Source organism: Prionailurus viverrinus, chromosome X, assembly GCF_022837055.1.
Source record: "Prionailurus viverrinus isolate Anna chromosome X, UM_Priviv_1.0, whole genome shotgun sequence".
Classification (NCBI taxonomy): Eukaryota; Metazoa; Chordata; class Mammalia; order Carnivora; family Felidae; genus Prionailurus; species Prionailurus viverrinus.
The window spans coordinates 115901857-115923719 of NC_062579.1; the positions used below are offsets into that span (position 1 = coordinate 115901857).

Below are 21863 nucleotides of genomic sequence, written 5' to 3' on the forward strand. Positions count from 1 at the left end.
CAACAAAGAGCCCTGTTTTCTTGGCCCCAGGTTACATGGTCCTCAGAGTAGGGCCTTAGTTGGTAGCCCCACTTTAATGCTGCCACCCCGCTTCAAGCTCTTGTCTTCTGCAACTGTTCCTGCTGATTAGTTGGGCCTTGTTAGATAGGCTGCAGCAAAGAGTCCGGTTTCCTTGCCCCCTAGGCCAAGTTGTCCTCAGAGGAGGGTCTCAGTTTGTAAGCCCCCTTTTATTCCTACCCCCTCTGCACACTTTCTGCTTAGCTGTCTAACAACTGTTCCTACTGGTGAGCTGGTCCTCCTCAGATAGTCCCAACAAAGAGTCCCATTTTCTTACCCCCATGTCAAGTTGTCTTCAGAGTAGCGTTTCAGTTTATAGCCCCCCTTTTATTCTCTCTCCCCCACTTCCTGCTTTGGTCTCTTCCACCTATTCCTGCTGCTTAGTTGGTCTTGCACAGATAGGGCCCAACAAAGAGTCCTCTTTACTTGCCCCCTAGGTCAAGTTGTCCCCAGAGTAAGGTCTTAGTTGTTAGCCCCCCACCCCCTTTATTCCTGGGCCAACAGTTCTTGCTGGTTAGTTGGTCCTACTCAGGTAGGCCGCAACAATCAGTCCTATTTTCATGTCCTTATGTCATGTTGTCCTCAAAGTAGGGTTTCTGTCGGTAGCCCCCTTTTTATTCCTGCCACCCCCTTACCCACACTTCCTCATGTCTTCTCTCGTAATGGTTCCTGCTGGTGAGTTGATCCTGCTCGTGTAGGCCCGAAACAAGAGTCCTGTTTTCTTGCCCCCTAGGTCAATTTGTCCTCAGAGTAGGGTCTCAGTTGGTTGCCTCCCTTTTTCTCCCGCATCCCCACATCCTGCTTTGGTCTCTCACAACTGCTGCTATTGGTTCATTGGTCCTGCTAAGATAGGCCCCAACAAAGGGTCCTGTTTTCATGCCCCCAGATCAAGTTATCCTCAGAGCAGGGTCTCAGTTGGTAGGCCCTCTTTTATACCTGCCCTCCCCACTTCCTGGTCTCTTCCAACTGCTCCTGCCGGTTAGTTGTTCCTGGTCAGATAAGCCCCAACAAAGAGTTCTGTTTTCTTGCTCCAGGTCAAATGGTCCTCAGAATAGGGTCTCAGTTGGTAGCCCCACTTTTATTGATGCCTCCCCTCACTTCCAGCTTTGATCTGCTCCAAAGGTTCCTGCTGGTCAGTTGGTCCTGTTCAGATAGACTCCAACAAAGAGTCTTGTTTTCTTGCCCCCATGTCAGTTTGTCCTCAGAGTAGGGTTTCAGCTGGTAGCCCCTTTTTATTCCTGCACCCCCTCACACACTTCCAGCTTTGGTCTCTTCCAACTGTTCCTGCTGGTTAGTTGGTCCTGCTCAGATAGGCCCAAAAAAGAGTCCTGGTTTTTTTTTCCCACTAGGTCAAGTTGATCTCACAGTAGGTCCTCAGTTGGTAGACCCCCTTTGATTGCCTCCACCAAACACCTGCCGCATTGGTCTGTTCCAACTGTATCTGCTGGTTAGTTGGTTCTTCTCAGACGGGCCGCAACAAAGAGTCCATTTCTCATGACCCCTAGATGAAGTTATCCTCAGAGTATGGTCTCTGTTGGTTGTACCCCTTCTATTCCTGCCACCCCCCTCTGCCTGCTTTGGTATGTTCCAACTGTATCTGCTGGTTAGTTGGTTGTCTTCAGATAGGCCCCAAGAAAATGTCCTATTTTCTTGCCCTCTAGGTCAAGTTTTCTGCAGAGTAGGGTCTCAGTTTGTAGCTTCCCCATTTATTCCGCCCCCCCCCCCACCACCACTTCCTCCTTTGGTTTAATCCAATTTTTCCTGCTGGTTGGTTACTCCTGCTCAGATAGGCCCCCCCAAAGAGTCCTGTTTTCTTCTTGCCCCAGGTCAAGTTCTCCTCCGAGTAGGGTTTCAGTTTGTGGCCCCCCTATTGTTTTCTCCCCCCACGCTTCCCGCTTTGGTCTCTTCCAGCTGGTCCTGCTGGTTAGTTGGTCCTGCTCAGGTAGGTCCCAACTAAGAGCCCTGTTTCTTGCCCCCAATGTCAACTTGTCTGAAGAACAGGTTCTCAGTTGGCAGCCTCCCTTTTTTCCTGCCCCCCAATCCTGCTTTGGTCTCTTCCAGCTGTTCCTGTTAGTTAGTTGGTCCTACTCAGATAGGCCGGCACCAATAGTCCTGTTTTCTTGTCCCCTATGTCGAGTTGTCTTCAGAGTAGGGTCTCAGTCGGTGGCCCTCCTTTTGTTCCTACCCTTCTGCACATGTTCTACTTGGCTGTCTAACGACTGTTCCTACCGGTGAGCTGGGCCTCCTCAGATAGTCCCAACAAAGAGTCCTGTTTTCTTGGCCCCAGATTACATGGTCCTCAGAGTAAGGCCTTAGTTGGTAGCCCCACCTTAACGCTGCCACCCTGCTTCAAGCTTCTGTCTTCTCCAACTGTTCCTGCTGATTAGTTGGGCCTTGTTAGATAGGCCGCAGCAAAGAGTCCTGTTTCCTTGCCCCCTAGGTCTAGTTGTCCTCAGAGTATGGTCTCAGTTGGTAGCCTCCCCTTTTATTCCTAACCCTTCTGCACACGTTCTGCTTGGCTGTCTAACAACTGTTCCTACTGGTGAGCTGGCCCTCCTCAGATAGTCCCAACAAAGAGTCCTGTTTTCTTGATCAAGATCGGTTCTTCCAGATCAAGATGTCCTCAGAGTAGCGTTTCAGTTTGTAGCCCCCCCTTTTATTCTCTCTCCCCCACTTCCCACTTTGATCTCTTCCAACTATTCCTGCTGGTTACTTGGTCTTGCTCAGATAGGGCCCAACAAAGAGTCCTCTTTACTTGCCCCCTAGGTCAAGTTGTCCCCAGAGTAAGGTCTTAGTTGTTAGCCCCCTTTTATTCCTGTACCCCCTACTTCCTGCTTTGGTCTCTTCCAACAGTTCCTGCTGCTTAGTTGGTCCTGCTCAGATAGGCCCCAAAGAAGAGTCCTGTTTTCTTACTCCCTAGGTCAAGTTGTCCTCAGAGTAGGGTCTCAGTTGGTAGCCCTGCTTTTATTCCCGCACCCCCCCCCCACATTTCCTGCATTGTTCTCTTCCAAATGTTCCTACTGCTTAGGTGGTCCTGCTCACATAGGCCCCAACTTAGAGTCCTGATTTCTTGTCCCATAGGTCAAGTTGTCCTCAGAGTCGGGTCTCAGTTTTTAGCCCCCCTGTTATAACTGCCCCACCCCCACATCCCGCTTGCTCTCTTCCAACTGTTCCTGCTGGTTAGCTGGTCCTGCTTAGATAGGCCCCAGCCAAGAGTCCTGTTTTCTTGCCCCAGGACAAGTTGTCCTCAGAGTAAGTTCTCAGTTGGTAGTCCCCCTTTTATTCCTGCCCCTCCCTCACTTCTCGCTTTGGTCTCTTCCAACTGCTCCTGTTGGTTAGTTGTTCCTGGTCAGGTAGGCCCCCAACATAGAGTCCTGTTTTCTTGCCTCCTGAGTCAAGTTGTCCTCAGAGTCGGGTCTCAGTTGGTTGCTCCCCTTTTATTCCCACCCCCCACACACTTCCCTATTTGGTCTCTTCTAACTGTTCCTTCTAGTTAGTTGGTCCTGCTCACCTATGTCCCAACACAGAGTCCAGTTTTCTTGCCCCCTAGGTTAAGTTGCCCTCAGAGTAGGGTCTCAGTTGGTAGCCGCCCCCCAACTTCTGCCCACCCCCCGCACTTCCTGCATTGGTCTCGTCCAATTGTTCCTGCTGATGAGTACATCCTGCTCAGATAGGCCCCAACACAGAGTCCTGGTTTTTTGCCCCCAAGTCAAGTTGTCCTCAGAGTAGAGTTGCAGGCAGTAGCCCTGCCTTTATTCCTGCACATCCCAACTTCCCGCTTATGTCTGCTCCAGATGTCCCTGCTGGTTCCTTGCTCTGCTTAGGCCCCAACGAAAAGTCCTATTTTCTTGCCGCCTAGATGAAGCTGTCCCCAAGGTAGGGTCTCAGTTGGTAGCCCCCCCTTTATACTCGCAGCCTCACCCCACACATTTTGCTTTGGTCTTTTCCAAGTATTCCTGCTTGTTAGTTGGTTCTGCTCAGATAGGCCCCAACAAAAAGTCCTATATTCTTGCTCTCTGGTCAAGGAGTCCTCAGAGTAGGGTTTCAGGGGGTACCCGTCTTTTATTCCTGCCTCCTCACTTCCCACTTTGGTCTCTTCCAAATGTCCCTGCCGGTTAATTGTTCCTGCTCAGATAGGGCGAACAAAGAGTTATGTTTTCATGCCCCCTCGGTCAAGTTATCCTCAGAGTAGTGTCTGAGTTTGTACCCTCCTTTTATTCTTGTCCTCCCCCAATTCCCACTTTGATGTCTTCCAACAGTTCCTTCTGGTTAATTGGACCTGCTCTGATAGGCCCCGACAAAGACTGATTTTCTTCCCCCAGGTCAATTTGTCCTCAGAGTTGGTTTTCAGTTTGTAGCCCCACTTTCATTCCTGCCACCCCCCAACACACACACACACACACACACACACACACACTCACACGCGCGCACACACACACACACACACACACTTCCTGCTTTGGTCTCCTCCAAATGTTCCTGATGAGTTGGTTCTGCTCAGATAGGCACCACCAAGAGTCCTGTTTTCCTGCCCCCTATGTCTAATTGTCCTCAGAGTAGTGTCTCACTTGGTAGCACCCCTTTTATTCCTGCCCCTCCCCACTTCCCGCTTTGGTCTCTTGCAACTGTTCCCGCTGGTTAGTTGGTCCTACTCAGATAGGCCCCAGCAAAGAGTCCTGTTGACTTGCCCCCAGGTCAAGTTGTCCTCAGAGTAGGGTCTCAGTTGGTAGGCCCCCTTTATTGCTTCCACTTGCTGCTTTGGTCTCTTCCATCTGTTCCTTTTGGTTGGATGGTCCGGCTCAGATAGGCCCCAAGAAAGAGTCCTATTTTCATGCCCCAGGTCAAGGTGTCTTCAAAGTAGGGTTTCAGCTTTTAGTCCCCCTTTGTTCCCTTCCCCACTCTTCCCGCTGTGGTCTCCTCCAACTGTTCCTGCTTCTTAGTTGGTCCTGCTCAGATAGACACGCACCAGTAGTCCTGGTTTCTTGCCACCGGGTCAAATTATGTTCAGGATAGGGTCTCAGATGGTTGCCTTCCCTTTTATTCGTTTCCCCCACTTCCTGCATTGGTCTCTTCAAAATGTTAATGCTGGTTAGTTGCTCCGGCACAGATAGGCCCCAACAAAGAGTCCTTTTTTCTTGCCCCCACGTAAAGTTCTACTCAGAGAATGGTTTCAGGTGGTTGCCCCCTTTTATTCCTGCTGCCCCCCTCACAGTTTCTGCTTTGGTCTCTTCCTACTGGTCCTGCTGATTAGGTGTTCCTGCTCAGAGAGGCCCCAACAAAGAGTCCTGTTCTCTTGCCCCCAGTTCAAGTTGCCCTCAGAGTAGTTTCTCAGTTGGTAGCCCCCCGTTTATTCCTACCGCCAACAAAGTTCCGCCTCGGTCTCTTCCACGTGCTCCTGCCGGTTAGTTGGTCCTCTTCAAATAGGCCACAACAATGAGTCCTTTTATCTTTCCCCCAGGTCAAGTTGTCCTCAGAGTAGGGTTCCAGTTGGTAGCCCCCGTTTTATTCCAGCCACCCCTCCCCAGCACACACTCCCATCTTTGGTCTCCACCAAATATTCCTGCTGGTTAGTTGGCCCTGTGCATTTAAGCCCGAGAAAAGAGTCCTGTTTTCTTGTCCTCTAAATCAAGTGGTCCTCAGAGTAGGATCCCAGTTGGTAGCCCCTCCCCCCCACTTTCTGCTTTGGTCTTTTCCAACTGTTCCATCTGGTTAGTTGGTCCTGCTCAGATAAGCCCCAAAAGAAAGTCCTGTTTTCTTGCCCCCAAGTCACGTTGTTCTCAGAGTTGGTTTTCAGTTGTTAGCTCCCCTTTTATTCATGGTGGCCACACACTTCCCACTTTGGTCTCTTCCAACTGATCCCGCTGGTTAGTTGGTGCTGCTCACGTAATGCCCTGATAACGCGTCCTGATTTCTTGCCCCTAGGTCACGTTGTCATCAGAGTAGGTCTCAGTTGGTAGCCCGCACGTTCCACACCCCCTCCTCAGGGGCACAGTTGTTCTCCAGGAGGACCACCCCCAAGACCAGCACCAGGAGGCTGGCCGTGGGCATGCCCTGCCTACTGCTTAGCATCCCATCACATATCAGGCCAAGGATGGTGACCAGGAAGAAGGAGTGGTCTCTGGCGTCCGCTTCCTTCACGTCAACACCAAAGACCAGCTGCAGATACTCGCAGGCTTGGTGGAAGATCACGGAGACGTGGTCCTGGTCATCTTGGCCGACCGCCACCAGCATCTCCGCCTGCGTGGTCGGTCGGCTGCCAAGTGGGATACTTGAGGAGCAGGAATGCCACCAGGTCAGCCAGCCTCATGCCGAATGCATCTGGGAGCGAGGGCTGGGCTCCTTCTGGGGCCCCTCTGGTGCCGGACCCCTCCTCATCGGGGCTGCTGGGGTCCTCATCGGACTGGCTCCACGGAGCACCTGCCATGTCAGCGGGGGAGGGGCAGGCATTCGGAAGGCTCAGACTGACTCTGTTGAGGGGCCCAGGCTCCCTCTGTCCTCCTTCTGCATCCTCGCCAAGAATGGCCACAGGGCCCAGGCCCTGCCCTCTGCCCACTTGAGGTGTCTCAGCCGCCTCCCCCCGCCCACACACACACACACACACCCCGTGTCTGTGAGACTCCACTGTGGAAGTCTGGCCCGACTCATCCACCCAGATGCCCATCCTGCCCATGGCCCTTCACAGAAGGACGCGGGTGCCCGAACTCTGGCAGGTTCCTTCTCTGTGTCCTAGGGACCTGAGTCCTTCGGTCCTCCCCCCATGTCCCCTCTTGGACCCACCACACGGCCTGTGCCCCTGCCCTTTCTTACCTGGGATCCTGTCCCTCACCCCAAGGTCCTCAGCTCCCTCAAACCCCCGAGGTACGGTTGAGTGGACACAGCCTGCGGCCGCCCTCTCCAGAAACCCCGGCCTCAGCGGGGCCTGAGCGCCTCTACCCAGGGTGGGTGGGTGTAGTAGGCCCTACCGCTCTCCCTCAGGTCCAGACACCAGCTCCAGGATGAGCCTGGGCCCGTCCCTCTGGGTCCCCGAGTCTACCACCCTTAGCCCCACTGGGAGAAGGGCTCCGCCTGACCACCCTGCCGGGGTCTCTCGGGCTGCCGGCTGGACTGACCTGGATTCCGGGATGGGGGGCCGGCCGTGCTCCCTCACATGTCGACGTGCACGCCTTGCTGCCCGGCCGGGCCCCTTCTCTCTGCCGGCCCGAACCAGGCATCCCAGACTGAGGCTCCCACCTCTGTCACCATCCTTTCCGGGATCCTCACCTTGACTCTGACTGGCTCGGGCCGTGCCCCCGCCCCCTGCACCGCTGAGTCTGTGCGCCTCAGACCCAGGCTCTCACTCCCCGCCTTCCTGGAGACAGAGGCAGGGAGCACACCGCAGCCACTGTCCCCTCCCCGCTACATTGTGATCAGCTGCCCAGAAGGCATCGCACTGAACAGAGATCCCAGGCCAGCCTGGCTCGGGCAGGGCATCTCCACTGCAGGGCTCCCCCCCTGGAGCCCCACCGCCTCAGCCTTCTTTCATTTCTTCTGTTCCTCTTAGGGGACCTTTCCCTGCCTTCCCATGGGGACCGCAGCTGCTAGATAGTCACCTATGGGTGGGACGTGTCCTGCCTCTCCTAGTGTCCTCACTGCCAACACAGGGCCCTTCCGAGCGTGAGCAGAGCTCAGCGAATGTCCGGCCACAAATGTCCCAGTGAGCTGGGGACCTCTGCTCAGATCGAGTGTCTCCTCCTTTCTTGGAGACCCAAGCAAAGGCAGGCACACATCTCTATGTCCCTTGTCCAGAATGACAGATGACAAGGGACAAGAAGCAAGAACGAACATCTTTTATTTCTCCATGTCCTGAAACCATCCGTTTACTGCCAGGGTCTTCACGTTTGCAAGACATCCCTGTCTGTGCCCAGCCCAGGCACCGCGATTCCCTTCTGGATCCCGAACGAGGACGGAAGGGTTCCCAGCTCGTTGCACCAAACGGCACAACTCTGACTCTTGAACACCTGTGGCGTGGGTGCCGCTCCCACACTGAGCCCGAAGCTCACGAAACCTTCTATGACAAGGAACGACATCTGAAAACTTCCTCGAGGAAACAAAGATCGATTTCCGAGGCCACGTAGACAGAGAACAAGAACCCACCCAAACGTGCGCTTGGCCCCGCTTTCCCCCAAGCCGCCCTGGCCCTCCACTACTCACAACGCCCAGCGCCCGCTCTGCTCGCACTCGCAGGGGAGAAGTGGCCTGGCTGCGTGTCCCGCAGGAGAAGCTGCTCGACCCCAGGTGGGAACGGGCCCGGCTGCCCCTCGGGCTCAGGCCCGCTCTTCCTCATGGCTCACAGCGTCTTCGGACAAACACGGAGACCCGGGCTGCCTGCTGTTGACCGCCAGGATGTGCTGCAGCACTTGCACGCCGCTGGTTTCTGCGTGGGCCCTGGGACCCCACAGGAACTCGTAGCGTGCGGGCTCGCTGCCGGGCACCTGCCGGTACTCCAGGTACCCTTCCTGCACCCAGACTTCGGTCAGCAGCTCCCTGGGCTCCCCATAGAATACGTGCTCCCTGCCGGCATACACCCCCATGACCCCCAGCGCTTCCCACACCGCCTCCTCAGGGGCACGGTCGTCCTCCAGGAGGATCACCCATAGGACCAGCACCAGGAGGCTGGTCTTGGGCATGCCGTCCCTACCACTCGGCGTCCCATCGCAGCTGAGGCCCAGGATGCTGACCAGGACGTAGGAGCGCTCGCGGGGGTCCACTTCCTTCACGTCGACTCCAAAGACCAGCTGCAGATACTCGCAGGCTCGGCGGAAGATCACGGGGAAGCGGTCCTGGTCATCTTGGCTAACCGCCGCCAGCATCTCCGCCCGTGTGGTCGGCTGCTTGGTGCGATACTTGAGGAGCAGAAGCAGCACCAGGCCGGCCACCTTCACGCAGAGCGCATCTGGGAGCGAGGCCTGGGCCCCTGCCGGGGCCCCCCAGGTGCTCGACCCCTCCTCATCGGGGCTGCTGGAGCCCTGGTGGGACTGGCTCCCCGAAGCGCCTGCCATGGCACTGGGGGAGGGGCAGGAGCTCCGAGGGCTCTGGGGAGGAATCGGGGACCCGGCAGCAGCAGACCCCTCCTCCAGGGGGACCAGAATGAGGACAGAGCAGGAGGAGGACAGGGAGGAAGGAGAGGAGGAGGAGGAGGAGGAGGGAGATGGGTATCCCCCCTCCTCCTCCTCCTCTGCTTTCTCCTCCTCCAACTCCTCCTCTTCCTCCGACTCCACCTCCTCCACCTCCAACTCCAACTCCTCCTCTTCCAACTCCTCTTCCTCCGACTCCACCTCCTCCACCTCAACCTCCACCTCCTCCACCTCAACCTCCACCTCCAAATCCACTTCTTCCACCTCCTCCTCCTCCGCCTTCTCCTCCTTCAACTCCACCTCCTCCACCTCCTCCTCCTCCTCCTCCTTCTTCAACTCCACCTCCTCCTTCTTCAACTCCAACTCCTCCACCTCCCTGTCCTCAGGCTCTGGCAGCAGTGCATCCCATGGCAGCGGGACCTCTCTTGGCTCCTCCTTCAGCTTGCAGAACACACTGCTCTCACCCAGGGGCATGATGGTCGCCAGACCCTGAAGACAGAAGAGGGGTGGCTCCTCAGGGGGAGGCCCAGCCCACCCAGACCCTGAGCTCCCAGGCCTGAGAGCGGGGCCGCGTGGGGGTTGGGGGCCGAGGGGTCCCCTCTGGGGTGGGATGGGCGAGCCCCCGGCCCCACGCGCGGAGCACGCACCTCGCCTGGACAACCGACTGGCACGCGGCCGTGCCTCCTCTGCTCTGTGACCTCAGGACTCCTGCCTCAGACCAAGGCCTCAACTGCAGAGCTCGCAGAGCCCCTGGAAGAGGGAGGGAGGGGGGGAGGGAGGGGGCGCCTCAGGGTCTCAGGGTGGGTGCAGACCGCGAGCATCGTCCCGGGCCCCCACCCCCCACTGCGGCCAGGAGATTCTGGCCAGGACTCTGGGCGGCCCCGCCCCGGGAGACCCCACCCCCCACCCCCCATCCAGCCTGGGCCTGCCCCTTCTGGGCCTCCGCTGACAGCCAGAGCGGACCCGAGCGGCAGGGCAGGCCTGGGCCCTACGCAGGTGTCCTGGGCTGCGAGGCAGCGCCTCCTCTCTCCCCTGCACCCCGGCCAGGGCCCGGGATCCTGCCTCGGCTGACCGGGGTCCAGCCCCGCACACCAAGGCTGTCCCCTCGCCCCGACCCACCACGGGGGCGGCTTTCCGAGGGCGGCCCCGGGGCTGGGGTCCAAGGGGCCTCCGGCCGTCCTCCCGCAGGGCTCTCCCGGGGAGCCCCGGGCCCGCTGCCTCCCACCACAACCCTCACGGCCCGGCGAGGTCCGGGCCAAGGCGGCTGGCGGCGCACGAGGCGACCAAGTCCGGGGAGGCCCGGGGCCGATGGCGGGGGGCTCACGTGGCTTCCTTGGGGGTCCCTCAGCCCTATCCTCTCGTCCCCATCCGGACTCCCTGGGCGGCCTGGGCCTCGGGCTCTGCCGCCTGACGCCGGCTCCTCGCGCGCAACCAGCTCTCAGTCGGGCTGGGACCCAGAGCCCGAGTCCGCCCACGCCTCACGCCCTGGTCACAGTCGTCGTGGTCGCGCCGCCCTGCGGCCTCCACCGCCGCCCCCACCGCCGGACTCATTCCCCTCTGGGTCCCGGCCCCCTCGCTCCTCCCTCTGGGCCTCACCTCGAAGCCCACGAGGCTCTGCGCCCTTCCTGCGCCTGACGGGATTCGAGGCGCGGCCGGAAGACGCCGACGCCGACGCGACGCCGACGCCGAGGCCCAGGCCCCCTCGCCCCGCCCGCCCCGCCCCGCCAGTCTCTTGAGACCCGGATGCGGAAGTCCAGACACCCCGCGGGGCCTCATTCCCACTAGGGGCTTCCCTCGGCTGCCGCTAGGGGTCGCCTTCCGGGCCGGGGCCTGCGTTCTGGGGGCCAGAGTCCCTCCCTCGGTGTTCCCTCCGAGGCCTCCTGCACCCCGGGGACGGCCTGTGTGCGTGGCCGCTGACGATGGGAACTCGTGCCCCTCAGACCGCGGTCTGAAGGTCTCTGGGACGCACCGCCCAGGCTCAGTGACGGGGCGCCGGCCACCTCTGGCCGCCCGATGCAGGGGCTCCCCGGGCCTGCGGCACGGACTGACTTCGTAGCTCTGGGCTGGGGTGGACCTGGTCTCCTGACAGCACCTGGGCCCTCCTCCCCTCTGCCCACCGGAGCGGCTGCTCCCAACAGACAGCGGGTCCTCGGTTCTCCCCAGCTCACCCATCCGACCCCCACTCCCCCGTCCAGGTGATCCGAGACCCGGATGCCCAAGTCCAGCCTCGCCCAGTGTCCCCATCCCTCCCGGGGGCCTGCGCGGACTGACTCTCTTGTGGGGTCCAGGCTCCTTTGCCTGCAGGTCCCTCTGTTCCTCATTAGGAATCGCCCCGGGACACGGGCCCTGTCCTCTGCCCACCTGAGGTGTCCCAGCCACCCCCCGCCCCCTGCGCCTCCTCCGGTGTCTCTGAGACCTGGCTGCGGAAGTCTGGCCCGACTCTCCTCCGCGAGTCCCCATGCCTCCCAAGGGCCCTTCTCAGAAGGCCTGAAGTCTTGAACTTTGGGGCGTCCCCTCTGTCCTGGGGGCCCGAGTCCTTCAGTCCTCCCTCTGACCCCCACCTGGACACCGTGGCCCCGTCCTGTGTCCCTGCCGTTTCCTGACCTAGGATCCTGTCCCTCACCCCAAGGTCCTCAGCTTCCTCAGATCCCCGAGGCACAGTTGAGTGGACGGGGCCTGCGGCCACCCTCTACACGTACCCCGGCACCCGCGGCCCAGGCTGATCTCCTTTCCCCGGGGCGGGATGGGCCCTGCGGATCTCCATGAAGTCCCCACACCTGCTGCAGAAGAGCCTGGGCCCGTCCCCCCTATTATTCCTGCCGCCCCGCCACACACACTTCCGACTTTTCTCTCTTCCAACTGTTCCTGCTGGTTACTTGGTCCTGCTCAGATAGGCCTGAACAAAGCCTCCTGTTTTCTTGCTCCTAGAACAAGTTGTCCTCAGAGGAGTGTCTCAGTTGGTAGTCCCCCTTCTATTCCTCCCCCCTCTCTTCTTGCTTTGGTCTCTTCTAGCTGTTCTTGCTGGTTGGTTGGTTCTGCTCCGACAGGGCCCCAACAAAGTGTTCTATTTTCTTGACCCCATGTCATGTTGTCCTCAGAGTACTGTTGCAGTTGGTAGCCCCCCACCCCCCCCCCGTTTTTTCCTGCCACACCCCCACACACACATTTCTTGCTTTGGTCTCTTCCAACTGTAATCACTGGTTTGTTGGTCATGCTCAGATATGTCCCAGCAAAGAGTCCTGTTGCCTTGTCCCCAACACAAGTTGTCCTCAGAGTATGGACTCAGTTGGCAGCCCCCCTATTACTCCTGCTCCCTCCCACTTACCGGTTTGGTCTCTTCCAACGATTCCTGATGTGTAGTTGGTCCTGCTCAACAGGCCCCAATAAAGAGTCCTGTTTTCTTGCCCCCTGGGTCAAGTAGTGTTCCGAGTCGGGTCTCAGTTACTAGCCCCCTTTCATTCCTGCTCACCACACTTCCTGCTTTGGTCTCTTCCAACTCTTCCTGCTGGTTAGATGGTCCTACTCAGATTGGCTCCAAATAAGAGTCTTAATTTACTTGCCCGCTTTGTCCAGTTGTTCTCAGAGTATGGTCTCAGCTGGTAGCCCCCCTTTTATTCCTGCCCCCCAATTCCTGCTTTGGCCCCTTCCAACTGTTCCCACTGGTTAGTTGGTCCTACTCAGATTGGCCCCCAAAGAGTCCTATTATCTTGCCGCCAGGTTAAGTTGTCCTCAGAATTGGGTCCCATTTGGCAGGCCCCCTCTTATCCCCCCGCCCCCATTCCCGTTTGGTCCTCTTCCAAAGGCTCCTGCTGGTTATTTGCTCCTGCTCAGATAGGACCGAACAAACAGTCTTGTTTTCTTACCATCTAGATCAAGTTGTCCCCAGAGTAGGGTCTTACTTGGTAGCCCCCCCTTTTTTTTCCCTGCCCTCCCACTCTGTCTACTTTGGTCTCTTCCAACGGTTCCTGCTTGTTACTTGGTCCTGCTCAGAGAGGCCCCAACAAAGAGTCCTGTTCTCTTGCCCCCAGTTCAAGTTGCCCTCAGAGTAGTTTCTCAGTTGGTAGCCCCCCGTTTATTCCTACCGCCAACAAAGTTCCGCCTCGGTCTCTTCCACGTGCTCCTGCCGGTTAGTTGGTCCTCTTCAAATAGGCCACAACAATGAGTCCTTTTATCTTTCCCCCAGGTCAAGTTGTCCTCAGAGTAGGGTTCCAGTTGGTAGCCCCCGTTTTATTCCAGCCACCCCTCCCCAGCACACACTCCCATCTTTGGTCTCCACCAAATATTCCTGCTGGTTAGTTGGCCCTGTGCATTTAAGCCCGAGAAAAGAGTCCTGTTTTCTTGTCCTCTAAATCAAGTGGTCCTCAGAGTAGGATCCCAGTTGGTAGCCCCTCCCCCCCACTTTCTGCTTTGGTCTTTTCCAACTGTTCCATCTGGTTAGTTGGTCCTGCTCAGATAAGCCCCAAAAGAAAGTCCTGTTTTCTTGCCCCCAAGTCACGTTGTTCTCAGAGTTGGTTTTCAGTTGTTAGCTCCCCTTTTATTCATGGTGGCCACACACTTCCCACTTTGGTCTCTTCCAACTGATCCCGCTGGTTAGTTGGTGCTGCTCACGTAATGCCCTGATAACGCGTCCTGATTTCTTGCCCCTAGGTCACGTTGTCATCAGAGTAGGTCTCAGTTGGTAGCCCACACGTTCCACACCCCCTCCTCAGGGGCACAGTTGTTCTCCAGGAGGACCACCCCCAAGACCAGCACCAGGAGGCTGGCCGTGGGCATGCCCTGCCTACTGCTTAGCATCCCATCACATATCAGGCCAAGGATGGTGACCAGGAAGAAGGAGTGGTCTCTGGCGTCCGCTTCCTTCACGTCAACACCAAAGACCAGCTGCAGATACTCGCAGGCTTGGTGGAAGATCACGGAGACGTGGTCCTGGTCATCTTGGCCGACCGCCACCAGCATCTCCGCCTGCGTGGTCGGTCGGCTGCCAAGTGGGATACTTGAGGAGCAGGAATGCCACCAGGTCAGCCAGCCTCATGCCGAATGCATCTGGGAGCGAGGGCTGGGCTCCTTCTGGGGCCCCTCTGGTGCCGGACCCCTCCTCATCGGGGCTGCTGGGGTCCTCATCGGACTGGCTCCACGGAGCACCTGCCATGTCAGCGGGGGAGGGGCAGGCATTCGGAAGGCTCAGACTGACTCTGTTGAGGGGCCCAGGCTCCCTCTGTCCTCCTTCTGCATCCTCGCCAAGAATGGCCACAGGGCCCAGGCCCTGCCCTCTGCCCACTTGAGGTGTCTCAGCCGCCTCCCCCCGCCCACACACACACACACACACCCCGTGTCTGTGAGACTCCACTGTGGAAGTCTGGCCCGACTCATCCACCCAGATGCCCATCCTGCCCATGGCCCTTCACAGAAGGACGCGGGTGCCCGAACTCTGGCAGGTTCCTTCTCTGTGTCCTAGGGACCTGAGTCCTTCGGTCCTCCCCCCATGTCCCCTCTTGGACCCACCACACGGCCTGTGCCCCTGCCCTTTCTTACCTGGGATCCTGTCCCTCACCCCAAGGTCCTCAGCTCCCTCAAACCCCCGAGGTACGGTTGAGTGGACACAGCCTGCGGCCGCCCTCTCCAGAAACCCCGGCCTCAGCGGGGCCTGAGCGCCTCTACCCAGGGTGGGTGGGTGTAGTAGGCCCTACCGCTCTCCCTCAGGTCCAGACACCAGCTCCAGGATGAGCCTGGGCCCGTCCCTCTGGGTCCCCGAGTCTACCACCCTTAGCCCCACTGGGAGAAGGGCTCCGCCTGACCACCCTGCCGGGGTCTCTCGGGCTGCCGGCTGGACTGACCTGGATTCCGGGATGGGGGGCCGGCCGTGCTCCCTCACATGTCGACGTGCACGCCTTGCTGCCCGGCCGGGCCCCTTCTCTCTGCCGGCCCGAACCAGGCATCCCAGACTGAGGCTCCCACCTCTGTCACCATCCTTTCCGGGATCCTCACCTTGACTCTGACCGGCTCGGGCCGTGCCCCCGCCCCCTGCACCGCTGAGTCTGTGCGCCTCAGACCCAGGCTCTCACTCCCCGCCTTCCTGGAGACAGAGGCAGGGAGCACACCGCAGCCACTGTCCCCTCCCCGCTACATTGTGATCAGCTGCCCAGAAGGCATCGCACTGAACAGAGATCCCAGGCCAGCCTGGCTCGGGCAGGGCATCTCCACTGCAGGGCTCCCCCCCTGGAGCCCCACCGCCTCAGCCTTCTTTCATTTCTTCTGTTCCTCTTAGGGGACCTTTCCCTGCCTTCCCATGGGGACCGCAGCTGCTAGATAGTCACCTATGGGTGGGACGTGTCCTGCCTCTCCTAGTGTCCTCACTGCCAACACAGGGCCCTTCCGAGCGTGAGCAGAGCTCAGCGAATGTCCGGCCACAAATGTCCCAGTGAGCTGGGGACCTCTGCTCAGATCGAGTGTCTCCTCCTTTCTTGGAGACCCAAGCAAAGGCAGGCACACATCTCTATGTCCCTTGTCCAGAATGACAGATGACAAGGGACAAGAAGCAAGAACGAACATCTTTTATTTCTCCATGTCCTGAAACCATCTGTTTACTGCCAGGGTCTTCACGTTTGCAAGACATCCCTGTCTGTGCCCAGCCCAGGCACCGCGATTCCCTTCTGGATCCCGAACGAGGACGGAAGGGTTCCCAGCTCGTTGCACCAAACGGCACAACTCTGACTCTTGAACACCTGTGGCGTGGGTGCCGCTCCCACACTGAGCCCGAAGCTCACGAAACCTTCTATGACAAGGAACGACATCTGAAAACTTCCTCGAGGAAACAAAGATCGATTTCCGAGGCCACGTAGGCAGAGAACAAGAACCCACCCAAACGTGCGCTTGGCCCCGCTTTCCCCCAAGCCGCCCTGGCCCTCCACTACTCACAACGCCCAGCGCCCGCTCTGCTCGCACTCGCAGGGGAGAAGTGGCCTGGCTGCGTGTCCCGCAGGAGAAGCTGCTCGACCCCAGGTGGGAACGGGCCCGGCTGCCCCTCGGGCTCAGGCCCGCTCTTCCTCATGGCTCACAGCGTCTTCGGACAGACACGGAGACCCGGGCTGCCTGCTGTTGACCGCCAGGATGTGCTGCAGCACTTGCACGCCGCTGGTTTCTGCGTGGGCCCTGGGACCCCACAGGAACTCGTAGCGTGCGGGCTCGCTGCCGGGCACCTGCCGGTACTCCAGGTACCCTTCCTGCACCCAGACTTCGGTCAGCAGCTCCCTGGGCTCCCCATAGAATACGTGCTCCCTGCCGGCATACACCCCCATGACCCCCAGCGCTTCCCACACCGCCTCCTCAGGGGCACGGTCGTCCTCCAGGAGGATCACCCATAGGACCAGCACCAGGAGGCTGGTCTTGGGCATGCCGTCCCTACCACTCGGCGTCCCATCGCAGCTGAGGCCCAGGATGCTGACCAGGACGTAGGAGCGCTCGCGGGGGTCCACTTCCTTCACGTCGACTCCAAAGACCAGCTGCAGATACTCGCAGGCTCGGCGGAAGATCACGGGGAAGCGGTCCTGGTCATCTTGGCTAACCGCCGCCAGCATCTCCGCCCGTGTGGTCGGCTGCTTGGTGCGATACTTGAGGAGCAGAAGCAGCACCAGGCCGGCCACCTTCACGCAGAGCGCATCTGGGAGCGAGGCCTGGGCCCCTGCCGGGGCCCCCCAGGTGCTCGACCCCTCCTCATCGGGGCTGCTGGAGCCCTGGTGGGACTGGCTCCCCGAAGCGCCTGCCATGGCACTGGGGGAGGGGCAGGAGCTCCGAGGGCTCTGGGGAGGAATCGGGGACCCGGCAGCAGCAGACCCCTCCTCCAGGGGGACCAGAATGAGGACAGAGCAGGAGGAGGACAGGGAGGAAGGAGAGGAGGAGGAGGAGGAGGAGGGAGATGGGTATCCCCCCTCCTCCTCCTCCTCTGCTTTCTCCTCCTCCAACTCCTCCTCTTCCTCCGACTCCACCTCCTCCACCTCCAACTCCAACTCCTCCTCTTCCAACTCCTCTTCCTCCGACTCCACCTCCTCCACCTCAACCTCCACCTCCAAATCCACTTCTTCCACCTCCTCCTCCTCCGCCTTCTCCTCCTTCAACTCCACCTCCTCCACCTCGTCCTCCTCCTCCAAATCCACCTCGTCCTCCTCCTCCAAATCCACCTCCTCCACCTCCTCCACCTCCTCCTTCTTCAACTCCACCTCCTCCTTCTTCAACTCCACCTCCTCCACCTCCCTGTCCTCAGGCTCTGGCAGCGGTGCATCCCATGGCAGTGGGACCTCTCTTGGCTCCTCCTTCAGCTTGCAGAACACACTGCTCTCACCCAGGGGCATGATGGTCGCCAGACCCTGAAGACAGAAGAGGGGTGGCTCCTCAGGGGGAGGCCCAGCCCACCCAGACCCCGAGCTCCCAGGCCTGAGAGCGGGGCCGCGTGGGGGTTGGGGGCCGAGGGGTCCCCTCTGGGGTGGGATGGGCGAGCCCCCGGCCCCACGCGCGGAGCACGCACCTCGCCTGGACAACCGACTGGCACGCGGCCGCGCCTCCTCTGCTCTGTGACCTCAGGACTCCTGCCTCAGACCAAGGCCTCAACTGCAGAGCTCGCAGAGCCCCTGGAAGAGGGAGGGAGGGGGGGGAGGGAGGGGGCGCCTCAGGGTCTCAGGGTGGGTGCAGACCGCGAGCATCGTCCCGGGCCCCCACCCCCCCACTGCGGCCAGGAGATTCTGGCCAGGACTCTGGGCGGCCCCGCCCCGGGAGCCCCCACCCCCCCACCCCCCATCCAGCCTGGGCCTGCCCCTTCTGGGCCTCCACTGACAGCCAGAGCGGACCCGAGCGGCAGGGCAGGCCTGGGCCCTAGGCAGGTGTCCTGGGCTGCGAGGCAGCGCCTCCTCTCTCCCCTGCACCCCGGCCAGGGCCCGGGATCCTGCCTCGGCTGACCGGGGTCCAGCCCCGCACACCAAGGCCCTCCCCTCGCCCAGACCCACCGCGGGGGCGGCTTTCCGAGGGCGGCCCCGGGGCTGGGGTCCAAGGGGCCTCCGGCCGTCCTCCCGCAGGGCTCTCCCGGGGAGCCCCGGGCCCGCTGCCTCCCACCACAACCCTCACGGCCCGGCGAGGTCCGGGCCAAGGCGGCTGGCGTCGCACGAGGCGACCAAGTCCGGGGAGGCCCGGGGCCGATGGCGGGGGGCTCACGTGGCTTCCTTGGGGGTCCCTCAGCCCTATCCTCTCGTCCCCATCCGGACTCCCTGGGCGGCCTGGGCCTCGGGCTCTGCCGCCTGACGCCGGCTCCTCGCGCGCAACCAGCTCTCAGTCGGGCTGGGACCCAGAGCCCGAGTCCGCCCACGCCTCACGCCCTGGTCACAGTCGTCGTGGTCGCGCCGCCCTGCGGCCTCCACCGCCGCCCCCACCGCCGGACTCATTCCCCTCTGGGTCCCGGCCCCCTCGCTCCTCCCTCTGGGCCTCACCTCGAAGCCCACGAGGCTCTGCGCCCTTCCCGCGCCTGACTGGATTCGAGGCGCGGCTGGAAGACGCCTACGCCGACGCGACGCCGACGCCGAGGCCCAGGCCCCCTCGCCCCGCCCCGCCCCGCCAGTCTCTTGAGACCCGGATGCGGAAGTCCAGACACCCCGCGGGGCCTCATTCCCACTAGGGGCTTCCCTGGGCTGCCGCTAGGGGTCGCCTTCCGGGCCGGGGCCTGCGTTCTGGGGGCCAGAGTCCCTCCCTCGGTGTTCCCTCCGAGGCCTCCTGCACCCCGGGGACGGCCTGTGTGCGTGGCCGCTGACGATGGGAACTCGTGCCCCTCAGACCGCGGTCTGAAGGTCTCTGGGACGCACCGCCCAGGCTCAGTGACGGGGCGCCGGCCACCTCTGGCCGCCCGATGCAGGGGCTCCCCGGGCCTGCGGCACGGACTGACTTCGTAGCTCTGGGCTGGGGTGGACCTGGTCTCCTGACAGCACCTGGGCCCTCCTCCCCTCTGCCCACCGGAGCGGCTGCTCCCAACAGACAGCGGGTCCTCGGTTCTCCCCAGCTCACCCATCCGACCCCCACTCCCCCGTCCAGGTGATCCGAGACCCGGATGCCCAAGTCCAGCCTCGCCCAGTGTCCCCATCCCTCCCGGGGGCCTGCGCGGACTGACTCTCTTGTGGGGTCCAGGTTCCTTTGCCTGCAGGTCCCTCTGTTCCTCATTAGGAATCGCCCCGGGACACGGCCCCTGCCCTCTGCCCACCTGAGGTGTCCCAGCCACCCCCCGCCCCCTGCGCCTCCTCCGGTGTCTCTGAGACCCGGCTGCGGAAGTCTGGCCCGACTCTCCTCCGCGAGTCCCCATGCCTCCCAAGGGCCCTTCTCAGAAGGCCTGAAGTCTTGAACTTTGGGGCGTCCCCTCTGTCCTGGGGGCCCGAGTCCCTCAGTCCTCCGTCTGACCCCCACCTGGACACCGTGGCCCCGTCCTGTGTCCCTGCCGTTTCCTGACCTAGGATCCTGTCCCTCACCCCAAGGTCCTCAGCTTCCTCAGATCCCCGAGGCACAGTTGAGTGGACGGGGCCTGCGGCCACCCTCTACACGTACCCCGGCACCCGCGGCCCAGGCTGATCTCCTCTCCCCGGGGCGGGATGGGCCCTGCGGATCTCCATGAAGTCCCCACACCTGCTGCAGAAGAGCCTGGGCCCTTCCCCCCTATTATTCCTGCCGCCCCGCCACACACACTTCCGACTTTTCTCTCTTCCAACTGTTCCTGCTGGTTACTTGGTCCTGCTCAGATAGGCCTGAACAAAGCCTCCTGTTTTCTTGCTCCTAGAACAAGTTGTCCTCAGAGGAGTGTCTCAGTTGGTAGCCCCCCTTCTATTCCTCCCCCCTCTCTTCTTGCTTTGGTCTCTTCTAGCTGTTCTTGCTGGTTGGTTGGTTCTGCTCCGACAGGGCCCCAACAAAGTGTTCTATTTTCTTGACCCCATGTCATGTTGTCCTCAGAGTACTGTTGCAGTTGGTAGCCCCCCCCCCCCCCCGTTTATTCCTGCCACACCCCCACACACACATTTCTTGCTTTGGTCTCTTCCAACTGTAATCACTGGTTTGTTGGTCATGCTCAGATATGTCCCAGCAAAGAGTCCTGTTGCCTTGTCCCCAACACAAGTTGTCCTCAGAGTAGGGACTCAGTTGGCAGCCCCCCTATTACTCCTGCTCCCTCCCACTTACCGGTTTGGTCTCTTCCAACGATTCCTGATGTGTAGTTGGTCCTGCTCAACAGGCCCCAATAAAGAGTCCTGTTTTCTTGCCCCCTGGGTCAAGTAGTGTTCTGAGTAGGGTCTCAGTTACTAGCCCCCTTTCATTCCTGCTCACCACACTTCCTGCTTTGGTCTCTTCCAACTCTTCCTGCTGGTTAGATGGTCCTACTCAGATTGGCTCCAAATAAGAGTCTTAATTTACTTGCCCGCTTTGTCCAGTTGTTCTCAGAGTATGGTCTCAGCTGGTAGCCCCCCTTTTATTCCTGCCCCCCAATTCCTGCTTTGGCCCCTTCCAACTGTTCCCACTGGTTAGTTGGTCCTACTCAGATTGGCCCCCAAAGAGTCCTATTATCTTGCCGCCAGGTTAAGTTGTCCTCAGAATTGGGTCCCATTTGGCAGGCCCCCTCTTATCCCCCCGCCCCCATTTCCGTTTGGTTCTCTTCCAAAGGCTCCTGCTGGTTATTTGCTCCTGCTCAGATAGGACCGAACAAACAGTCTTGTTTTCTTACCATCTAGATCAAGTTGTCCCCAGAGTAGGGTCTTATTTGGTAGCCCCCCCCCCTTTTTTTTCCCTGCCCTCCCACTCTGTCTACTTTGGTCTCTTCCAACGGTTCCTGCTTGTTACTTGGTCCTGCTCAGATAGGGACCAACAAAGAGTCCTATTTTCTTTCCCCCAGGTCAAGTGGTCATCAGAGTAGGGAGTCGGTTGGTGCCCCCCCCCCCTTTTATTCCTATTGCCCACCCCACACTTCCTGCTTCGGTCTTTTCAACCTGTTCCTGCTGGTTAATTGGTCCTGCTCAGATAGGCCCCAACTACGAGTCCTATTTTTATTCCACTAGGTCAAGTTGACCTCAGAGTAGGATTTCAGGTGGTAGCCTCCCCTTTTATTCCTGCCTCCCCCTTCCTGCTTTGGTCTCTTCCAACTGTTCCTATAGGTTAGTTTGTCCTGCTTGTGTATGTCTCCACAAAGAATCCTATTTTCCTGCCCCTAGGACAAGTTGTCCTCACAGTTGTGTTTAATTTGGCACCCCCCTTTTGTACCTGCTGACCACGCCCCACACACACACACTTCCTGGTTTGGTCTCTTTCAACTGCTCCTGCTGATTAGTTGGTCTTGTTCAGTAAGGCCCAACAAAAAGTCCTGTTTTCTTGGCCCCAGGTCAAGTTGTCCTCAGAGTTGGGTTTAAGTTTGTAGCCCCCCTTTTAGTGCTCCCCCCCCCCACTTCTCACTTTGGTCTCTTTCATCTCTTCCTGCTGGTTAGTTGGCCCTGCTCAGATAGGCTGCACCATGATTCCTGTTTTCTTTCCCCCCAGGTCAAGTTGTCTCCAGAGTAGGGTCTTAGTTGGTAGCCCCCTTTTATTCCCGATCCACCCAGTTCCTGCTTTGGTATCTTCCAAGTGTTCCTGCTGGTTAATTGTTCCTTCTCAAGTAGGCTGCAAGAAACAGTCCTAATTTCATGCCCCTAGGTC

General features: G+C 59.7%; 2 protein-coding genes and 2 long non-coding RNA genes across 7 annotated transcripts; all 4 read right to left on the reverse strand.

Moving 5' to 3' along the window:
• Positions 1–8360: 8360 nt before the first annotated feature.
• On the reverse strand, positions 8361–9266 carry LOC125157086 (melanoma-associated antigen 9-like). Its single transcript, XM_047843304.1, has one exon. It carries the CDS (start codon positions 9093–9095, stop codon positions 8361–8363), a length of 735 nt encoding a protein of 244 aa, XP_047699260.1. The 5' UTR covers positions 9096–9266.
• Positions 9267–9547: 281 nt separating this feature from the next.
• Positions 9548–10760, reverse strand: LOC125157447 (uncharacterized). Its single transcript, XR_007148973.1, has 3 exons — positions 10495–10760; positions 9818–9920; positions 9548–9659 (listed from the first exon to the last, which is right to left on the reverse strand). It is a non-coding gene; the product is annotated as an uncharacterized LOC125157447 (long non-coding RNA).
• Positions 10761–15719: 4959 nt separating this feature from the next.
• LOC125157932 (melanoma-associated antigen 9-like) lies at positions 15720–17070 on the reverse strand. 4 transcript variants are annotated; one of them, XM_047845036.1, is made up of 3 exons: positions 16613–17070; positions 16086–16390; positions 15720–15968 (listed from the first exon to the last, which is right to left on the reverse strand). In XM_047845036.1, exons 1-2 carry the CDS (start codon positions 16931–16933, stop codon positions 16199–16201), a joined length of 513 nt encoding a protein of 170 aa, XP_047700992.1. In that variant the 5' UTR covers positions 16934–17070; the 3' UTR covers positions 15720–15968; positions 16086–16198. The 4 variants fall into 4 exon arrangements, with proteins under 4 accessions (XP_047700992.1, XP_047700988.1, XP_047700991.1 ...); XM_047845032.1 differs by having other exon boundaries at positions 15720–15939; positions 16086–17070; XM_047845035.1 differs by having other exon boundaries at positions 15720–15972; positions 16086–17070.
• A 341-nt stretch (positions 17071–17411) lies between these two features.
• Positions 17412–18707, reverse strand: LOC125157475 (uncharacterized). Its single transcript, XR_007148980.1, has 3 exons — positions 18641–18707; positions 17689–17791; positions 17412–17530 (listed from the first exon to the last, which is right to left on the reverse strand). It is a non-coding gene; the product is annotated as an uncharacterized LOC125157475 (long non-coding RNA).
• Positions 18708–21863: the final 3156 nt, after the last annotated feature.